At 37.9% G+C, this 20,866-nt stretch overlaps 1 protein-coding gene across 1 annotated transcript in view; it reads right to left on the bottom strand.

Moving 5' to 3' along the window:
* The window catches only part of LMNTD1 (lamin tail domain containing 1), a 423,286-nt gene that overhangs the window by 283,595 nt on the left and 118,825 nt on the right, over positions 1 to 20,866 (bottom strand). The window contains exon 3 of the mRNA XM_057557559.1: positions 2,814 to 2,900. Within this exon, the coding sequence (XP_057413542.1) occupies positions 2,814 to 2,900 (87 nt within the window). The remainder of the gene's footprint in view (positions 1 to 2,813; positions 2,901 to 20,866) is intronic.

Genomic DNA, 20,866 nt, shown 5'->3' with positions numbered 1-20,866 from the left:
AAAAACTCCTCAAGGGCAGCAATATGTCTTTTTTGTTCACGATTTAGGGTTAATCACAAGATCTCTGTGCTACCCATGAGCTCAACATGAATAGAGAGATGGGAAAGGATTCCACTCCACCCTCCAAGTGCAATAAGGGAATAAAATGTGCTCTTGTGCCACCATCTCCCTAATTACTCTATTACTTATTGCTTATTGTGGCACAGCTGAATTAAACTAGAAGTTTAATGGGGATTTGGGGACAATGGAGAAGGTGAGGACATTTTGTACCCTTGTCTCACCTTATGGGTGTCAGCCCCGGTGCTTCGGCACCAACTCATTTGTCCTACTGCTCCTAGCTCTGAGATCTGACTGCAGTAAGTTTTACCTTCCCTGGAGTTTAAATTTCTACTCCTTTGTTTGAATAAAATTGAAGTATCTCTGCACAGTGATTCTTGGTACAGCCATCTATTCTGTAATTATAATACCACTAATAATTACTATTTACTGAGCATGTATTAAATAATTAGTTCTTTAAGCAGATTATCTAATTAAATCTACTCAAAAACGCTGTGTGGCAGCTATTATTAGTCCTAAGATAGAGATAAGGAAATCAAAGCCCAGAGATCTTATCTAACTTCATATATCTGCTAAGTGAAGGAGGAAGTATTTGAAACTGGGTCTGTCTGACTACAAAATAAGGCATCTCTATGTCTATCAGATTGTACGGCTACTGAATAAACTCTGCACAGTGAGGTAGGGAAATCAATGGAGCAGTCATTTGTTCCAGGGACAGCTAAAATAACACTATAAAAAATTCTGCCCATATATACAGGGAGAAAAAGGGCTCATAGCAACACTCCATGTAATAACCAAAAAAAAGAAAAGAAAAGAAAAGAAAAAGAAAAAGGATAGAAGAGAAGCAACCCAAAGATCAACCATAAACAAATAAGTAGATTATGGTATAGCCATGGGATAGAATATTATATAACAGTGAAAATAGTGAAATACAACTACATGTAACAATGTGAATGAATCTCAGGGATTAAAGATTAAACAAAAAAGCTATTGCAGAAAAATACATGGCACGAGATTCCACTTATAAAGCTCTTTGACATGCAAGACTAAACAATACAACAAGGGAATAGGAACACAAAATTCAGGTCAGGACAGGGATGGGCTGTTAAGACAGAAGTGGAAAGATGAGATCTTAGAAGGACTCTCATAAGATAGCAAAGTTAAATAAAGTGTTCTTCTTAAACTTGGTAGTGGGGGTCCAGGGAACACTGCATAGTTATACTTTAAATTTTTTTTTGTTTTTTTAAATTATAGCAAAATATATATAATACAAAATTGACTATTATAACAATGTTTAAAATGTACAGTTCAGTGGCATTAAGCATATTCACATTGTTATGGATCGTTATCACTAGATAACATGAATTATTCTTTTTGTCTAGTAACATTAGATTAAAAGAGTTTGTAGCAATAGCTGGTGATACTTACATAACCTTCATATCTTTGGTAAATTCTAAACAACTCATGATTATAAGAAAATGTCTCTCATTTTGTAGTGAGAAATCTGGATTTTGTTGCTGAGAAAAGTACATTGAGTTAGTCTGGGGGTAATTAATATAATACGTGGAGAAAGGTTAAGATGTTTGATCTGAAATAAATAAAAAGCAGCAACGTATTTTCAATGGGATCTGAAGGTTCAAGGATACCTTGAGTTTAACGAGTTCTATCTACTGCATGTTGGGTTGATTGTAAAGCAAATTTTAAGTCAGATAGTTTTTATTATTGCATTAATTAAATTCCATCTCTCTTTCTAATTATTATATAGCCCAGTAGTTTTAAAAAAAAAGTATGACAGCTGCATCTGTACACTTTCCAAATACACAGCATAGTTAGAAATGGCAAGTAACTGTTTTATAATGTTTTCCATAATGCCAACTGTCCATGGGTTATGTGAAGAGCAAGCATAAATAGCAGGTAGGAAGCCCAATGGAGTTGTATCCTATTTTCCATCAGCTCACATTTTTGAGCACTATTGATCTCAGGTTTTTCTCCAATGCTGGCATTTCAGACCCAAGTTTAGCAATTTCTTGCTGCAGTTGTTCATTTGTTCCCTGTGCTTGCTGCAGCATGACTTGATCATTGTTTAAATGCATTTGTAATTTCAGAAACTGAGGGAAGAAAAAAAAATGGGAGTGGGGCTGTTTTAGGCAATAATGCTCTGTTTTATAATAAAAGAAGCCATTGAAAGCTGATTATGTAACAAATCCATCAAGGCTGCAAAAGTACACCAGAAAATGAAGCATGATGGGAATTTTTAAGTCAGATATAATTTCTTTTCTGCCTGCAGGAGTTCTTTGTTAAAAAGCAATATATTAACTCATTAAAAAAATCTGGCAAGACTTCAGAAAAAGTAGCTTAATCTGCTACATTTTATGACATTTTATAGCCAATTCATGTTTTAACAAGTTCATTCACTTAATCATTACAATAGATTATCTGATACGTTTCTCTTTTATAAACTAGATTTTTCCTCATGAAGTATAGCTTGTTTAGATTTTTTTAAAAGCTCAGTTTCTTTGTAGGATAATTCCATAAATATTCACAATGTACAATTTTGTGTTACACATTTTTATAAAGGGTCTAGCCAACAATGCACCATGAATAATAATGATGATACACTTTGCTGGTTCTTCTTCTTTAGGATTTTAATTAAAGGTAAGCACACGGCACTTAGAAGGCAGCATACAGATGATTTGTAAGGAATGACATGGCAAAGTAAACTAAAATTGTAAATAATTGTTTCATCGTCCAAATACCTGAGTTTCACTGAATTCTGAGAGGCAGCAGGGTCCAGTGGAATCCCTTGGATGATATAGCCAGGTTTCTGTTTTCTCAGTTGTCAACTGTAAATGAAAATATCATCAACTAATTTTATTGCAGAAAGAAATGAAACATCAGGTGGACAATCTAAACCTAATTATAATTTGTTGGGAGCATTCACTTAAGCACTTTCTAGAAATTCATATGTAGGGAATACACATAGACCCAATATGATAATGCTGAACACGGTGCTGATTCATTAAATTTCTATAAATCTCTGAAATAGTTTCTTTTAAAAAGTAACTTGTGTATATGGGTGCCTATGTAATACACACACATATATGCATTACAGTAAACTTTATGCATATATATGTCTCTCCTCCACCCCGCCCCACCCCACTCATGCTCTAGGTACCTTCTCGGTCAGTGAGATCTAGCCAACACACTGTACTGTACACATATTCCTCGCTAAAGAGCATTAGTCCACCATATTGCAAAGGTCCTCTGCCAAAGAGTACTCTACCTCATTTTCCTGAGTTGAGTGGGTTCTAAAACATGTATTGTTTACTATGCTATGGCTGTTCTTTCTACTATTTATTGTGTGTTATGGTGAACAGTTTTGACCCATAACATCTGACAAAAGTCAAAAAGTATGCAAGCAATACTTACACCTAAAAAAGGTGGTAAGGAGATAAGCAGACCACAATGCGTCTTCAAGAAAATGACTTAGGAGTCAGAGAATAAATATCATGAGGCACTTACTTATATTTGAAAGTCCTTTGACCTTCATAAACATCACTGCAAGCTGGAGGACTAACCAGCAAAGAGAGACTGTCCGTGTTGACTGTCTGGAGAGCATCTCCTTAAGGCTGTCCTCCAATGAACCCACATAGAAGTGATCCTACCGTTTTTGGGAATACATCCTCTGAATTAAACCAGGTGTGCCATATCCAAAAGTTTCTGGAAACAGGGTCTCTTTCAGAAAGTAATTTAAAAGATACAGCTTTTTGATGGGACAAAGGGTGTTAAAGAAACTGGCTGAATGACATGAGATGCATCACCAAGTGAAGAGATGGACCACATCTGGTGAAAGTACAAGAGTAAAAAGGGTGAAAGTATGTCAAGAGAGAGAAAACAAATGATAAGCTGATATAAGTTTAAATCTCATGCCTAACCTGGCACACTTAAGGCAAAACAGAAGTCACTCTGGCAGAAGGCAGTGGGTATCAGTGCATAAAGGTTAAGCTTGCTTAACCAACAGTGCCTGGCACATTTTTACATATATAGTAAGTGGTTAGTGAACGAATCCACAAAGAGCCTACATGACCCAAGTAAAATTAGCCTCTAACTACAGAGGCCAATCTTGTTTTCCAGATAGTAGGCAAAATGTTACAAAAATTGCACCAGCAGGAAGAATCCACAGCAAGTAAACACTTTACCTCTTTTTGATATTAAAAAATAAAGATAACTCTAAACTATATATTTAATCACAAGACAAGGAGATTTCTTACAGCTACTTACTCAGGGTAAAACTTTATGAAAAACCATAAAGGGTCTTTTTTATGTCTTTCTTTCCAAATCCTTAAACCTCCCAATTCATCCCACCCCACCCCACCCCACCCCAGCTTCCCTCCCTTGGTGTCCATATGTTTGTTCTCTACATCTGTGTCTCTATTTCTGCCTTGCAAACCAGTTCATATGTACCATTTTTATAGATTCCACATATATGGGTTAATATACGATATCTGTTTTTCTCTTTCTGACTTACTTCACTCTGTATAACAGTCTCTAGGTCCATCCACATCTCTACAAATGACCCAACTTTGTTCCTTTTTATGGCTGAGTAGTATTCCATTGTATATATGTACCACATCTTCTTTATGCATTCAGCTGTCGATGGGCATTTAGGTTGCTTCCATGCCATGGCTATTGTAAATAGTGCTGCAATGAACGTTGGGTTGTAAGTGTCATTTTGAATTATGGTTTTCTCAGGGTATATTCCCAGTAGTGGGATTGCTGAGTCATATGGTAGTTCTATTTTTAGTTTTTTAAGGCACCTCCATACTGTTCTCCATAGTGGCTGTATCAATTTACATTCCCACTAACAGTGCAAGAGGGTTCCATTTTCTCCACACTTCTCCAGCATCTGATGTTTGTAGATTTTCTGATGATACCCACTCTAACCGGTGTGAGGTGATACCTCATTGTAGTTTTGATTTGCATTTCTCTAATGATTAGTGATGTTGAGCATCTTTTCATGAGCCTCTTGGCCACCTGTATGTCTTCTTTGGAGAAATGTCTATTTAGGTCTTCTGCCCATTTTTGCATTGGGTTGTTTGTTTTTTTAATATTGAGCTGCATGAGCTGTTTATATATTTTGGAGATTAATCCTTTGTCCGTTGATTTGTTTGCAAATATTTTCTCCTACTCCAGCATTGTGTTTTCCTCTTGTTTATAGTTTCCTTTGCTGTGCAAAAGCTTTTAAGTTTCATTAGGTCCCATTTGTTTATTTTTGTTTTTATTTCCATTACTCTAGGAGGTGGGTCAAAAAAGATCTTGCTGTGATTTATTTCAAAGAGTGTTCTTCCTATGTTTTCCTCTAAGAGTTTTATAGTGTCTGATCTTACATCTAGGTCTTTAACCCATTTTGAGTTTATTTTTGTGTATGGTGTTAGGGAGTGTTCTAATTTCATTCTTTTACATGTAGCTGTCCAGTTTCCCCAGCACCACTTATTGAAGAAACTGTCTTTTCTCCATTGTATATCTTTGCCTCCTTTGTAATAGATAAGGAGACCATAGGTGCGTGGGTTTATCTCTGGGCTTTCTATCCTATTCCATTGATCTATATTTCTGTTTTTGTGCCAGTACCATACTGTATTGATTACTGTAGCTTTGTAGTAGAGTCTGAAGTCAGGGAGTCTGATTCTTCCAGCTCTGTTATTTTCCCTCAAGACTGCTTTGGCTGTTCAGGGCCTTTTGTGTGTCCATACAAATTTTAGGATTTTTTGTTCTAGTTCTGTAAAAAATGCCATTGGTAATTTGATAGGGATTGAACTGAATCTGTAGATTGCTGTGGGTAGTATAGTCATTTTCACAATATTGATTCTTCCAATCCAAGAACATGGTATATCTCACAATCTGTGTCATCTTTGATTTCTTTCATCAGTGCCGTATAGTTTTCTGAGTACATGTCTTTTACCTACTTAGGTAGGTTTATTCCTAGGTATTTTCTTCTTTTTGTTGCAATGGTGAATGGGATTGTTTCCTTAATTTCTCTTTCTGATATTTTGTTGTCCGCACATAGGAATGCAAGAGATTTCTGGGCATTAATCTTGTAGCCTGCAACTTTACCAAATTCATTGATTAGCTCTAGTAGTTTTCTGCTGACATCTTTAGGATTCTCTATGCATAGTATCATGTCATCTGCAAACAGGGACAGTTTTACTTCTTCCTTTCCAACTTGTATTCCTTTTATTTCTTTTTCTTCTCTGATTGCTGCGGCTAGGACTTCCAAAACTATGTTGAATAATAGTGGTGAGAGTGGACATCCTTGTCTTGTTCCTGATCTTAGAGGAAATGCTTTCAGTTTTTCACCATTGAGAATGATGTTTGCTGTGGGTTGGTCGAATATGGCCTTCATTATGTTGAGGTAGGTTCCCTCTATGCCCACTTTCTGGAGAGGTTTTATCATAAATGGGTGTTGAATTTTGTCAAAAGCTTTTTCTGCATCTATTGAGATGATCATATGGTTTTTGTTCTTCCATTTGTCAATACTGTATATCACACTGATTGAATTGCATATATTGAAGAATCCTTGCATCCCTGGGATAAATCCCACTTGATCATGGTGTATGATACTTTTACTGTGTTGTTGGATTCTGTTTGCATTTTGTTGAGGTTTTTGCATCTATATTCATCAGTGATATTGGTCTGTAATTTTCTTTTTTTATAGTATTTTGTCTGGTTTTGGTATCAAGGTGATGTTGGCCTCGTAGAATGAATTTGGGAGTGTTCCTACCTCTGCAAGTTTTTGGAAGAGTGTGATAAGGATGGGTGTTAGCTCTTCTCTAAATGTTTGATAGAATTCACCTGTGAAGCCATCTGGTCCTGGACTTTTGTTTGTTGGAAGATTTTTAATCACAGTTTCAATTCATTACGTGTGATTGGTCTGTTCATATTTTCTATTTCTTCCTGGTTCAGTCTTGGAAGCTTATACCTTTCTAAGAATTTGTCCATTTCTTCCAGGTTGTCCACTTTATTGGCTAGAGTTGCTTGTAGTAGTCTCTTAGGATGCTTTGTATTTCTGCAGTGTCTATTGTAACTTCTCCTTTTTCATTTCTAATTATATTGATTTGAGTCCTTTCCCTCTTTTTCTTGATGAGTCTGGCTAAAGGTTTATGAATTTTGTTTATGTTCTCCATGAACCAGCTTTTAGTTTTATTGATCTTTGTTATTGTTTTCTTTGTTTCTATTTCATTTATTTCTGCTCTGACCTTTATGATTTCTTTCCTTCTGCTAACTGTGGGTTTTGTTTGTTCTTCTTTCTTTAGTTCCTTTAGGTGTAAGGTTAGATTGTTTATTTGAGATTTTTCTTGTTTCTTGAGGTAGGCTTGTATTGCTATAAACTTCCCTCTTAGAACTGCTTTTGCTGCATCTCATAGGTTTTGGATCATTGTGTTTTCACTGTCATTTGTCTCTAGGTATTTTTTGCTTTCCTCTTTGATTTCTTCAGTGATGTCTTGGTTATTTAGTAATGTATTGTTTAGTCTCCATGTGTTTGTGTTTTTTATGTTTTTTCCCTATAATTGATTTCTAATCTCACAGCCTTGTGGTCAGAAAACATGCTTGATATGATTTCAATTTTCTTAAATTTACCGAGTCTTGATTTGTGACCTAAGATGTGATCTATCCTGGAGAATGTTCCGTGTGCAGTTGAGAAGAAAGTGTAGTCTGCTGTTTTCAGATGGTATGTCCTATAAATGTCAATTAAATCTATCTGGTCTATTGTGTCAATTAAAGCTTGTGTTTCCTTATTAATTTTCTGTTTGGATGATCTGTCCATTGGTGTAAGTGAGGTGTTAAAGTCCCCCGCTATTACTGTGTTACTGTCAATTTCCTCTTTTATATCTGTTAGCATTTGCCTTATGTATCGAGGTGCTCCTATGTTGGGTGCATATATATTTATAATTGTTACATCTTCTTCTTGGATTAATCCCTTGATCATTATGAAGTGTCCTTCTTTGTCTCTTGTAACATTCTCTATTTTAAAGTATTTTATCTGATATGAGTATTGCTACTCCAGCTTTCTTTTGATTTCCATTTGCATGGAATATCTTTTTCCACCCCTTCACTTTCAGTCTGTATGTGTCCCTAGGTCTGAAGTGGGTCTCTTGTAGGCAGCATATATATGGGTCTTGTTTTTGTATCCATTCAGCGAGCCTGTGTTTTTTGGTTGGAGCATTTAATCCATTCACGTTTAAGGTAATTATAGATATGTATGTTCCTATTACAATTTTCTTAATTGTTTTGGGTTTGTTTTTGTAGGTCCTTTCCTTCTCTTGTGTTTCCCACTTAGAGAAGTTCCTTTAGCATTTGTTGTAGAGCGGGTTTGGTGGTGCTGAATTCTCTTAGCTTTTGCTTGTCTGTAAAGCTTTTGATTTCCCTGTCGAATCTGAATGAGATCCTTGCCGGGTAGAGTCATCTTGGTTGCAGGTTCTTTCCTTTCATCACTTTAAATATATCATGCCACTCCCTTCTGGCCTGTAGAGTTTCTGCTGAGAAATCAGCTGTTAACCTTATGGGGATTCCCTTGTATCTTGTTTTTTTTCCCTTGTTGCTTTTAATAATTTTTCTTTGTCTTTAATTTTTGTCAGTTGGATGACTATGTGTCTCGGCATGTTTCTCCTTGGGTTTATCCTACCTGGGACTCTCTGCGTTTCCTGGACTTGGGCGGCTATTTCCTTTCCCATGTTAGGGAAGTATTCGACTGTAATCTCTTCAAATATTTTCTTGGGTCCTTTCTCTCTCTCTTCTCCTTCTGGGACCCCTATAATGCGAATGTTGTTGCATTTAATGTTGTCCCAGAGGTCTCCTGGGCTGTCTTCATTTCTTTTCATTCGTTTTTCTTTATTCTGTTCTGTGTCAGTGATTTCCACCATTCTGTCTTCCAGGTCACTTATCCATTCTTCTACCTCAGTTATTCTGCTATTGATTCCTTGTAGTGTATTTTTCATTTCAATTATTATATTGTTCATCTCTGCTTGTTTGTTCTTTAATTCTTCTAGGTGTTTGTTCTTTAATTCTTCTAGGTCTTTGTTAAACATTTCTTGCACCTTCTTGATCTTTGCCTCCATTCTTTTTCTGAGGTCCTGGATCTTCTTTACTATCATTATTCTGAATTCTTTTTCTGGAAGGTTGCCTATCTCCACTTCATTTAGTTGTTTTTCTGGGGTTTTATCTTGTTCCTTCATCTGATACATAGTCCTCTGCCTTTTCATTTTGTCTTTCTTTCTGTGAATGTGGTTTTCATTCCACAGGCTGCAGGATTGTAGTTCTTCTTGTTTCTGCTGTCTGCCCTCTGGTGGATAAGGCTATCTAAGAGGCTTGTGCAAGCTTCCTGATGGGAGGGACTGGTGGCAGGTAGAGCTGGGTGTTGCTCTGGTAGGCAGAGCTCAGTAAAACTTTAATCCCCTTGCCCGCTGATGGGTGGGGCTGAGTTCCCTCCCTGTTGGTTGTTTGGCCTGAGACAACCCAATACTGGAGCCTACAGGTTCTTTGGTGGGGCTAATGGCAGACTCCCAGAGGGTTTACACCAAGGAGTCCTTCCCAGTACTTCTGCTACCAGTGTCCTTGTCTCCATGGTGAGCCACAACCTCCCGCTGCCTCTGCAGGAGACCATCCAACACTAGCAGGTAGGTCTGGTTCAGTCTCCTTTGGGGTCACTGCTCCTTCCCCCGGGTCCTGATGTGCACACTATTTTGTGTGTGCCCTCCAAGGGTGGAGTCTCCATTTCCCCCAGTCTTGTCGAAGTCCTGCAATCAAATCCCACTTGCTTTCAAAGTCTGATTCTCTGGGAATTCTTCCTCCTGTTGCCAGCCCCCCAGGTTGGGAAGCCTGATGTGGGGCTCAGAATCCTCACTCCAGTGGGTGGACTCCTGTGGTATAATTGTTCTCCAGTTTGTGAGTCACCCACCCACTGGTTATGGGATTTGATTTTACTGTGATTCTGCCCCTCTTACTGTCTCATTGCAGCTTCTCCTTTGTCTTTGGATGTGGGGTATCTTTTTTGGTGAGTTCCAGTGTCTTCCTGTCGATGACTGTTCAGCAGTTACTTGTGATTCTGGTGCTCTCACAAGAGGGAGTGAGCGCACGTCCTTCTACTCCGCCATCTTGAACCAATCTCCTTAATTTTCACACTTTCTACAAAAATTTTCCCCTTCTCATTTCTACATCTTCCAGGTTTGGGGGGGAAATATGTGAACTCTTCCACACTCCTCTTCCCTACCCTCATCTTTCCTACCCACACATATGTTTAGTGGGAACAAAAAGTTTTCAAAAATATATAAGAAAATCCTGGGAATTCCCTGGTGGTCCAGTGATTAGGATTCCACACTCTCACTGCCAAGGGCCTGGGTTCGATCCCTGGTCAGGGAACTAAGATCCTGCAAGCCTCATGGCACAACCAAAAAAAAAAAAAAGAAAAGAAAAAGAAAAGAAAAGAGAAAATTCTTTTGGTGGCAAATAAAACAGAGTGTTTAACCTCTATCAATCATTCTTCCTGCTCCTACTGAATCTTCAGAGGCATGAGGGCTGAGGTTGTGGAAGAAGAGGCAGAGGAAGTGGGAAGGACCCAGGAGAAGTGATGCATTCATTCTTTAAGCAGTGACCAGGCTCACTGACCAAGCTGGAGTTACCACAGTCAGTAAGATGCAGCCCCACTGTGATGCAACTTTCATTCTAAAGGTAGAAAAGTTAACAAATAAACAAATAATTATAAAATAATTATAAAATTGGAAATGTTATGAAAGAAACAAGGGCTGAAAGATAATAATGGCTGTTGTGCATTGGGGGTGGACACCCACTTTAGGCAGAATACTCAAGGCTAAATGAGGAGTTGGCCACGTAGGAAGATGGGGAAGCACTTCCTGGGGAAAATAACCAGCACAATTGGTGCTGAGCTGGAAAGAGTGTGAGGGGCAGAAACCCCAGTGACTGGTTCTGCAAAGATTGCTCTGGTTGACTTACAGAGAACAGACTGCAGGAGGCCAAAAGCAAAAGCAGAGGTCCTGTTACAGGAGCCTTGGTAAGAGAAGTGGGCTGCTGGACTAAGACGGGGCAGAGGAGATGGACAAAAGTGAAGAGATGAGGCTTGACAATGGAGTGGGTGTCGGGATGCAAGAAAAGGGGAGAATCAACAATGACTCTTGGGTTCCAACCTTGGACATCTGGGTGGCCACTGGTGGCATGCATTGACATGGGTTAAAACCAGAAACTGGGAACACATTTGAGGGAAGGATAGAGTGACTGAAATCAAAAATTCCTTGTAATGCACTTTTTGTGGATTTACTCTGTCAGAATTGGCAATAAGCAGAAATCCACCTACAAATAACCTCATTGCTGATCCTGTTTGAGCTGTGAAATATCTGCTTTATAAAATGAAGGGATTACAAAACTAAATACTGTAATTATTCCTCTCAACCTGGTATAACAATAACCATGTGAGAACTGTAATGAGTCTCACTTAATGCACAGCACATTCTGAGCTTCTCAGAGGAAAGTACTGAATATGTGTGGAAGGCTCATTAATTTAGTACCCAGGAATGTGTTGTTAGATGCAGTAGTGTTAAAAATAAGAGTAGAGGTCTAAACATAGTAGCATAGTTTCCTCTGCACAAAATACTATCTGTAACAGATTAACAAGTGACCTTGTTCCTGTTCATGGATCCTGGCCTAGTTTAAGAGTCTGTGAGCATGGAAGCAAGTAATTTCAGAAATCTCACAATCTGGAAAAGTATCATTGCCTTATTTGAAGTAAAGTCCATTGTATTTAGGGATGAGATTCTTCCCCTTTTCTTTGACTTCTGTGCTGTTAGAGTTGAGGAGACTCCCAGAGTTTACACATGGATTTACTTAGTTCAAGTTCTCGACTAGAGGACAAATGATTTATTGTACAAGATTATTCATAGAAGGCTAAACATGGTTCTTCCTGCCATATCAGTTGTTCCATTGCATTAATATTTCAATGTTTTACATGAATTCATGTATGGAGTAATAGTTATTGCCCAAATTTCATTGTCCCCTGATGCATCCATCAGCAAATCTTCAGAGGTCTGAAGTGATGCGATATATAGCCCATTCCTGAATGTCTCTAGAGAAAAGAGACTTCCCAGTTGGATCAATTCAAACACATTAAGAGTCTGTGTACCATGTATCAGAAACTGTGCTAGGGGCCAAGGATACAGAGTTTGTGTTGCATCATGTCTCTATAAACTGCCTCAAACTCCCACTTCTATTTTTTTATATCAGCTAATATTTATTGAGCGCTTAGTGTGTTCCAGTAAGTATTTTATGTAGTTTCAAGGAATAACTCAAAGACAGTTATTTTGCATACAAATGTTCTCACATAGGAATAAGATGACCAGCTTGTGCCAGTTTGTCTGGGACTGCCTCTGTTTCTTTTTTAACTGAAATGAAATTCATATAACATAAAATTATAATCATTTAGAGTATACAATTCAGTGACACTTAATACATTCACAATGTTGTGCAATCACAATCCCTATCTAGTTTGAAAACATTTTCATCACCCCAAAAGAAACTCCCTCACCCATTAAGTGGTCTCTCTCTATTCTCACATCCCCCAGTCGCTGGCAACCACCAGCCTGTCTTCTGTTTCTATGGATTTACCTACTCCTGACATTTCACATAAATGAAATCATGGCATAATGTTTTAGAGGTTCAATATTGTAGCAGGTATCCTTTCAATGGCCAAATAATACTGTGTTATGCGTATATCCTAAATTTGTTTGTTTGTTGTCAGTGGATGGACATTGAGTGGTTTCCACCTTTTAGCTACTGTAAATAGTGCTTCTCTGGACATCGTGTACAAGTATTTGAGTACCTGTTTTCAGTTCTTTGGGATATATACCCAGGAGTGTAATTGCTAGATCACATGATAATTCTGCGTTTAAGTTTTTGAAGAACCGCCAAACTGTTTTCCACAGTGGGTGTACCCATTTTACATTGCCACCAGCAATGTACAAGCGTTCCAATTCTCCACATCCTCGCCAAGATTTGTTACTCTCGGTTTTTATGGGTTTTAGGGGTTTTTGTCTTTTTTTTAAATAGTAGTAATCCTACTGGGTGTAAAGTGGTATCTCCGTGGTTTTGAGTTTCATTTCCCTAATGCCTAATGATGTTAAGCATCTTTTCAGGTGCTTATTGGCCATTTGTCTATCTTCTTTGGAGAAATGTCTATTCAAGCGCTTTGTACATGTTTTAATTGGGTAGTTTGTCTTCTTGTTATTAAGTTATAGGAATTGTTGCTATATTCTCAATACTACACCCTTATCAGATATATGATTTGCAAATAATTTCTCCCATTGTGTAGGATGTCTCATCACTTTCTTGATAACATCCTTTGATGATCAAAAGTTCTAAATACTGGTGAAGTACAATTTATCCATTTCTCCTTTTGCTGATTTTGGTATCATATCTAAGAATGCTTTTCAAATCCAAAGTCACAAAGATTTAGGCCTATGTTTTCTTCTAAGAGTTTTATAGTTCTAACTATATTAGGTTGTTGTTTCATTTTACATTAATTTTTGTATATGGTGTGAGGTAGTGGTACAGTTTCATTCTTTTGCATGTGGATATCCAGTTATCCCGACCCCATTTGTTGAAGAGACTATTCTTTTCCCACTGGATTGTCTTGGCACCCTTGTCAAAAATCAGTTGACCATAGTGTGTGGGTTTATTACTAGACTCTCATTTCTATTCCATTGGTCTACATGTCTGTCCTATGCCAAGACTCAAAGTCTCACTTCTTGAAGTAGAGGTGGGTAAGGGCAGAGAAAAGTTCATACAAAAATACACATAGATTAAAAAACACAGTTACTACCATTGAGGAGCTCACAGTCTAAATCAGGGACACACAATCCCTTGAAATTACACAAAAAATTTTCATGAATGGACAGATCACATATATCGATGGAGAAAGATCCATAGTTTTCCTGAGGTTCCCAAAAGTGTGTATAACATAAACAAAAAAATAGGAATTAATTAAGATAACAGCTGTTCTCAGTCCTAGGTATATATTAGAATCTCCCAGGAAGCTTTTAAAAACTAATGATTCTTGGGACTCATACCTAGAGATTCTGATTCAATTGGATGGGAGTTGGGCCCATGTTATTAACAGTTTTAAAAAGCTCCTAAGTAATTAAAATTTGCTGGGAGTGTTGAGGACCCCTGGTCTAAAGGGAGAGTCATCATTATATATAACAATGTAGGTTATTACATATTATATAAATAATTGCAATATAGTATGATAAATGCTAAATATGGAAATTTACAATAACTATTCTCTTTTTCCCTAAGATCTCACAAATTATAATTGGGAAATTTCTGATATAATAGAAAGACTGAGAGAAAATGTAAGAGAACTTTTAACCCAAATCCCTGTATCCTTATTTTTCTCTGTTTCTGGAAGCTGCCACAAAATTTCTTGGTACTGAGTCAAGTTTGACTGCAACTATATGAGAAGGCCTAAGCCAGGTACATCAGCTAAGCCCCTCCTGGGTTCTTGCACCTCAGAAACTGTGTAAGATTATAGATGTTTGTTGTTGCAAGTGACAAAGTTTTGGGATTGTTATGCAGCAACATACAACAGTACAGATGGTAAATAAATATTCAAGCACATTATTAAAAATAAGCACCCCTTCCATAGGTGATCCCCTGGCCTTGGGCTCAGGAACCTGGCTGGGTTCTATCTGAGCCCCATCACTTGTTCTGTGAAATGGGAATAATAATGTTTGTCTCCTTGGCCAGAACTGCATCACTTGTCCACAGCTAAAGCAGCTATGACTCTTCCCTTTCAGCTCAGGTTGGGGCTGTTCATGAAGTGTGTGACTGAATAGAGGAAAGTTGAAACATACACCGCATCAGGGTCTACTTGGAGAAAGGTTAAATGTTTTCGGAGTAAGCAACAGAAACCATCTCCTGCCATCACATAGTAACACAGTGACCTTGAACAAATAGCCTCTCCAAACTTCCCGGAACAGAAACAGCTGAAGACCTGAGTACTTACATTGGGATAAGTAAATAAAGGAAACGAATAAATATAAAAACTAAATTTAAAAAGTGTTATATGCCAAAGAAGATATGGAAATATAGTTTTGATGTAGCTTCCAAAAGTATTCTGTATCTGTCATATATAATTTAGACGAGAAGCTTTGGCCATCCCTTTTGTAATCATCTATGGCAACAGTAGGAATGAACTATGATATATATGTGATGGTAGGTACTATATATGAGATTGATAGTATCCAAACCATCTTCCAATCAGTAAAAATAAATAATATTTTTCAGAAGTTGAAAAGTTGTAATTTAGAAGCTTAATTAGGATCCTTTTGATTCCTATTCAATGAATAATATGGTACCAATAGAGAATGACTTCCTTATGCCAAGAAATAGACACAAATGAAAATGAAAGGGTGATAAAATCTTACGTTCTTCACAAACAGTGAAACAGCAGAGGAAAGTTTCCTACAGACAGGAAACTGAAACTGAAAGCACACTATAGGAGAGTTTTATCAAACACTTAAAATCTTCAGTTTCTATAGATTCCCAAGTTTGCTGCATAAGTTACTTGGGACCCGTATTTTTTTAAATAGCATTTTTTCTGTACTACAAACGATTTTCCATCAATCTTTTTTCCAAAGCTAGTGAAAAGTTACTAGATTTCACTGTCCCTTTGTATGACCTGCATTGTACAATATGGGCAAAGAAAACAGCAATAACAATTAACACTTTATGGGCTTTATATATAGTAGTGGAAAATAGATCATCAGGATAGTATTATTTTACAACTTCTCTTAGATATTTGATAGCTCCCCACAGGCAGTGTACAACGGAAGCAAGAGTTTGTTTTAACCTTTTATAGTAGCTTCTCGCCTGGATCCTAGTTTGGACATTCAAATTAGTGTTTCACGCCTGAAGTCATATAAAATGTTGGGTGAGGAGCTGTGGGGGAAGGAATACACATAAAGTAGGGGAGACTCTTGCAAGTATCAAAATATCACAGTATTAGTTTCTGGAGGTTTTTAATTCCAAGTTCTAAATATGCTTTCTTGCTAGGCAAAACTTGAATGATATACTTGGGTTAGTTTGAGGTATACTCTTCATTCAAGGACTACCAGGTTTCTATTATACAATATGTCCTGATTGTTTCTCTCTCTAAATATAAGTATAAACATAAAGATATTTTATTTTATTTTTAGTTGTAAGACTGCTTGAGTTAGAATCCTGGACTTACCACTCGTTACTTAACCATTTCATGCCTCATTGAAGTGGCATGCCTGTGCTTGCTTGTTTGACCTCTGTAAAATGGGGATAATAATAATATCTACCTTACATCTGAGGTTGCTGTGGGAATTAAATGAGTTCACACATGTGAAGCACCTAGAACAATGCCAGGCACAAATATTCTTCATATTTCTAAAAAAAAAAAAAGTGAAAATGTACTCAGTATTTCCTCATCTCTCTTTTGTGCAAAAGCTGTTTTTTTTACTGGATTGGCTGCTGTGGTTCCTAATCTTGGCATGAACAGTTTATTTACCCGAACATGTGAAATTCATGATTTATAGGGTTCTGATCCTTTCACACACAGGTCTCTGGTTTACACTCTAATTTATTACGACAATGACTCAGAATCACTGCCATCCAGCTCCCCTGGCTGCTTCTACGTGATGACTTAGTTTTCTGTGTTCCAGCTCATGAGGAACAGATGTTAAAGTGAAAAAATAACACCATAACAATTTCCCTTAATTAGCACCTTTGTGAGTAAACTGAAGAAGAGTGAACCATCCTAGAAACTAAATTACTCTCCCATCTTCAGGCGAACCTTCCAGCTCCGCGGGATGAGTCACTAGCCAGCGCAGATAACTCCTCCGCGTCTCCTCTGTGAATAAATGGGGCCGTTAGTCCTTCGGCTACAAATCTGGCCATTTTTAAGAGCACTTTAATCATTTTCCATTTTTTAAAAGCTGATGTTTTCATACAGTCTTTCTTCTTTCTTTTTCCTCTTCCTCTTCGTAAACACAAAGGAAGATGACTGTGCTTTTCACGCTGTCACTGACTCAGCAATTCCTCTATTTTTTATGAGCTCCTATCAGGGGCAGCATAAAAATATTACCAAATTAAGAACTAACAAGGTAACCTTAACCTCTAGGGCAAAAAAGAAAGGGGGCTGAGGGGAGGGAGAAAACCTTGTTTTATCCCAAGAAGTTACCAGCCAGAATCAAAGATACAAAATGATGATTTTTGTTTTTCTAACATGAAATCAAATATTCATTTGAGAACATTTTTTCCCGGCTTAACATTCAGCATCCCCTGATACGATTAATTTTAATATCATGAGAGCAAGTTCCACCATCTCAACTACTTCATTTGCATACTATGATTTCTATATGATTCAGATTCATATCACTTTGAATCCCAGGAGACCCAAATAAATGTAGCATTATCACTGAAATGCAGTACTTTTCTCTTTTTATAAAGATGAATTTATGCTTGAAATAAATTTATTCTAATCCAACTTGAAATATACAGGCACTATCACAGATTCTGAGGACTGAAGAAAACTCAAGGGGCTCTCCATTCTAAGCCAGACCACTCTTAGGATCCATCAGGTAGAGGGGTTTTAAACCTAGTCTTATGATTCTCCAAGGAAAGAAATTTTGTAACACCTCCCAATAACTTCTGCAGCTTTGAGTATACAGGGTGTGACCCTACAGTAACGAAACAAAACATATTTCCATAAACCATTCTTGAAAATTTTTCATTTCTTAGTCGTATTCCACAAAGGGAATTTCTCAGGTCATCAGACCAACATTTTCCTTTTTGCATAATTTTATACAAGTTGTTAGGATGAAATTTTTAACAAGTTCGCCGTCTTTTTTTTAGCCTCTCTTATTTTCTCTTGCCTTTAGTGCCTTTCAACAAATGATGTAATCTTTACTAAAAATTCTTTGAATTAAGGGATTTATTGTCAAACTGCCTTTATAATGATCTTGATCACCATAGATCATATTGCTGTCTACGGTGTCCTTTAAAAGGCCCATGTTCATTCTCTGATGTAACAACAACAAAAAAAGCACACACAGACACACATAGGTGATTGGTCCAAGGTCATGGATAGTTGGAATATTTTTGCTGCAGGAACACTAACAAAATCAATCCTTTTAGGAATTAATGACAAATGCAAGTTTATGAAAGTCTATCAGCTTTTATAGCTTATAAAATGAACATTCACTTTTCAAAAGGACTCATAAATGTTTTTGTTTCACAAAGAATGTTTATCTTCCTGACTTTCTTTCATATGCTCCTAAAGAGCAATGTGGTTTTGTTTAGTAGGTATTTATTGATACCCACTATTTACCAGACACTGTTCAAGGATGAGGATACAAAGATGAGAAAACAAGGTCTGGTGGAGCCTGCAGTCTTGCAGGAACCACCATTACAAAACACATCATTTCCATACAAGTGGCAAGTGCCATGAGGAAAGCCTCTACTGGAGGATAGGAAGCCAGAGAGATGTGAAGTCAGGGAAGACTTCCTGGAAGAGTTGCTGTAACTAGCACAATTTCTAATTTAATTTTTAAGAAAACAGTCTGTATAAAAGAAATTTTAAAAATACTCCGTGTTTATGGCAGAGAATCTAGGAAGACATATATTGGAGGATGGGAGTGAGGAGGAGGCAAAATATTATTAAACTGTGTCACAGACAAAGGGAGAAGAGTTCCTCTTTAAAATGCCTAAGCAGAGTTGGTGAACATCCACATGTCTGCTTCGGAGATTCTGACACCAATTCCAATGTGTGGGTTTTTTCCCTCACACCAAGCAATTCTCGGACACAAGCTGGGTGTCCTACAATTCAACTCATTTCTGACACTATCTACCTGGAGGAAGCATCAGATTCCGCAGGTTAAACCCACAAGACTGCCCCTCCCACTCCCCCCACACACACTTCAGATGCCAATCACAAGTCCAGGTCGTCGCCTGTGCTTCAACTGACCCGCTATATATAGATTATAGGTTTCCATCACCCCCTCCTTGGGTTTGATTAATTTGCTGAAGTCGTTCACACAACTCAGAAAAACATTTTCTTATGTTTATCAGTTTACTATAAAAGGATAAAACTCAGGAATAGCCAGATGGGAGAGATGCGTAGGGCAAGGTATGTGGGAAGGGGCGCGGAGCTTCCATGCTCTCTGAGGCTGCCACACCTCCAGAGAAAGGAGGTCTTGGAGGGCATCCCAGGATCCATAGAACCCCAAATGATTGTTTCATAATAAACTTTCCTCTTCCAGTATTTGGGAATCAGCTTCTAAATACTCTCAAACTTTGATGCATTAAAGAATAAGTAGGGTCGGGACTTCCCTGGAGGTCCAGTGGTTAAGACTCCACACTTCCAATGCAGGGGGTGCAAGTTTGATCCCTGGTTGGGGAACTAAGATCCCACCCACATGCTGCACGGCGCGGCCGAAAAAGAATAAGTGGGGTCTCTGGCTTTTGTGTTTGGTACTGTTTTCCTATGAGATTCTTATAGGAACATCCACCTAATGCAAGAAGCCCTGGTCAACAGATGTGATTGATTTGATTTTGGTCTCCTTAGGTGCCATGCACATGCTGTATAAGAAACTGGAGATTCTAGACAAAATAACAACACTAAAAAAGCACACCCATATTTGGTGAAAGTTTTTAAACACAGCAGCCGTTGTCTGTGCCCACCCTTACTCTTTGACCTTTCAGTGTGCTTGGGCCTTTTCCAACTGCCAATATTTGCATCTCTGGCCTGAGGACTGAGGGCCAACCTGCCCACATACCTAACAAAATGGAAGGACCAGGAATGAACAACCTCCGAAGCAGCCCTCAACCATGTCCCAGCTCCCTGCCTCTCAGGCAGGGGAATTCTGAAGCTTGTGTTTACACTGCTCACTAGAATTTACTCAGAGAAGTAAGCACTAGTCACTCACTTTAGTAGCTGCCTTAATAATGCACCTTTTATTGGCTGCCTTCCTTTCCCTGTATTATTTCCCTGCTCCCCTATTGGTGTTTCCTGTACTGCACAAGCTGCACTCAAATACTTATCTCAGGGTCTGCTTCCAAGGGACTAAATCAAAAGGACATGACTCATTAAGTATAATGGTATCTTCATGTTCAAATAGTATTTTACAAGTACACAAAATATATAACCCAAATTGCAAAGATAAAGAAACAAACAAAACAAGACATTTTAACAACAACTATGTTTTCTAAAACATATTAGAAAATAGACATATGTTCAATTGCCTAATTTTGGTCCCAGAAGCATAATGTGGTTTGCACACACTTGGAGGAAACCACAGTAAGGGCTGTCACCAAGGAAGGACAGGTTAGTCACCTTTCCAGGTACAAGGGCAGAGAATGGTACAGATGGAGAGGGAGGTGTCAAGTGGAAACCAGAAGAGAGGTGTTGCTTTTTTATAAGTATGTTAATGTAAGCATGCATACTGAAAAATACTGGGGGACCGCAAACCCACTGCCCCTCCAGCTGATTCTGATCAGAACAGCGTAATTAATAAATCATGACACGTTGATGTGCTAGAGCTGGTTCGGACCAGCTCATGAGAGCCTGAGACCTGACTGCTAATTTCAGGAATTTTGCAAGCCAGATGACTTCATGGTGTAGCTTGAAATAGACCATGGTGGGAGTATTTGCACCACAGAAATGGGCAAATGCTATAAATCAGGCTTCCTTTTCCCCCAAGAGCCAGTTGTTAAACATTTACTA

Source organism: Balaenoptera acutorostrata, chromosome 11 (genome assembly GCF_949987535.1).
Source record: "Balaenoptera acutorostrata chromosome 11, mBalAcu1.1, whole genome shotgun sequence".
NCBI lineage: Eukaryota > Metazoa > Chordata > Mammalia > Artiodactyla > Balaenopteridae > Balaenoptera > Balaenoptera acutorostrata.
The sequence above is the reverse complement of the archived record's forward strand: the minus strand, read 5'-3'. Positions and strand labels throughout refer to the sequence as shown.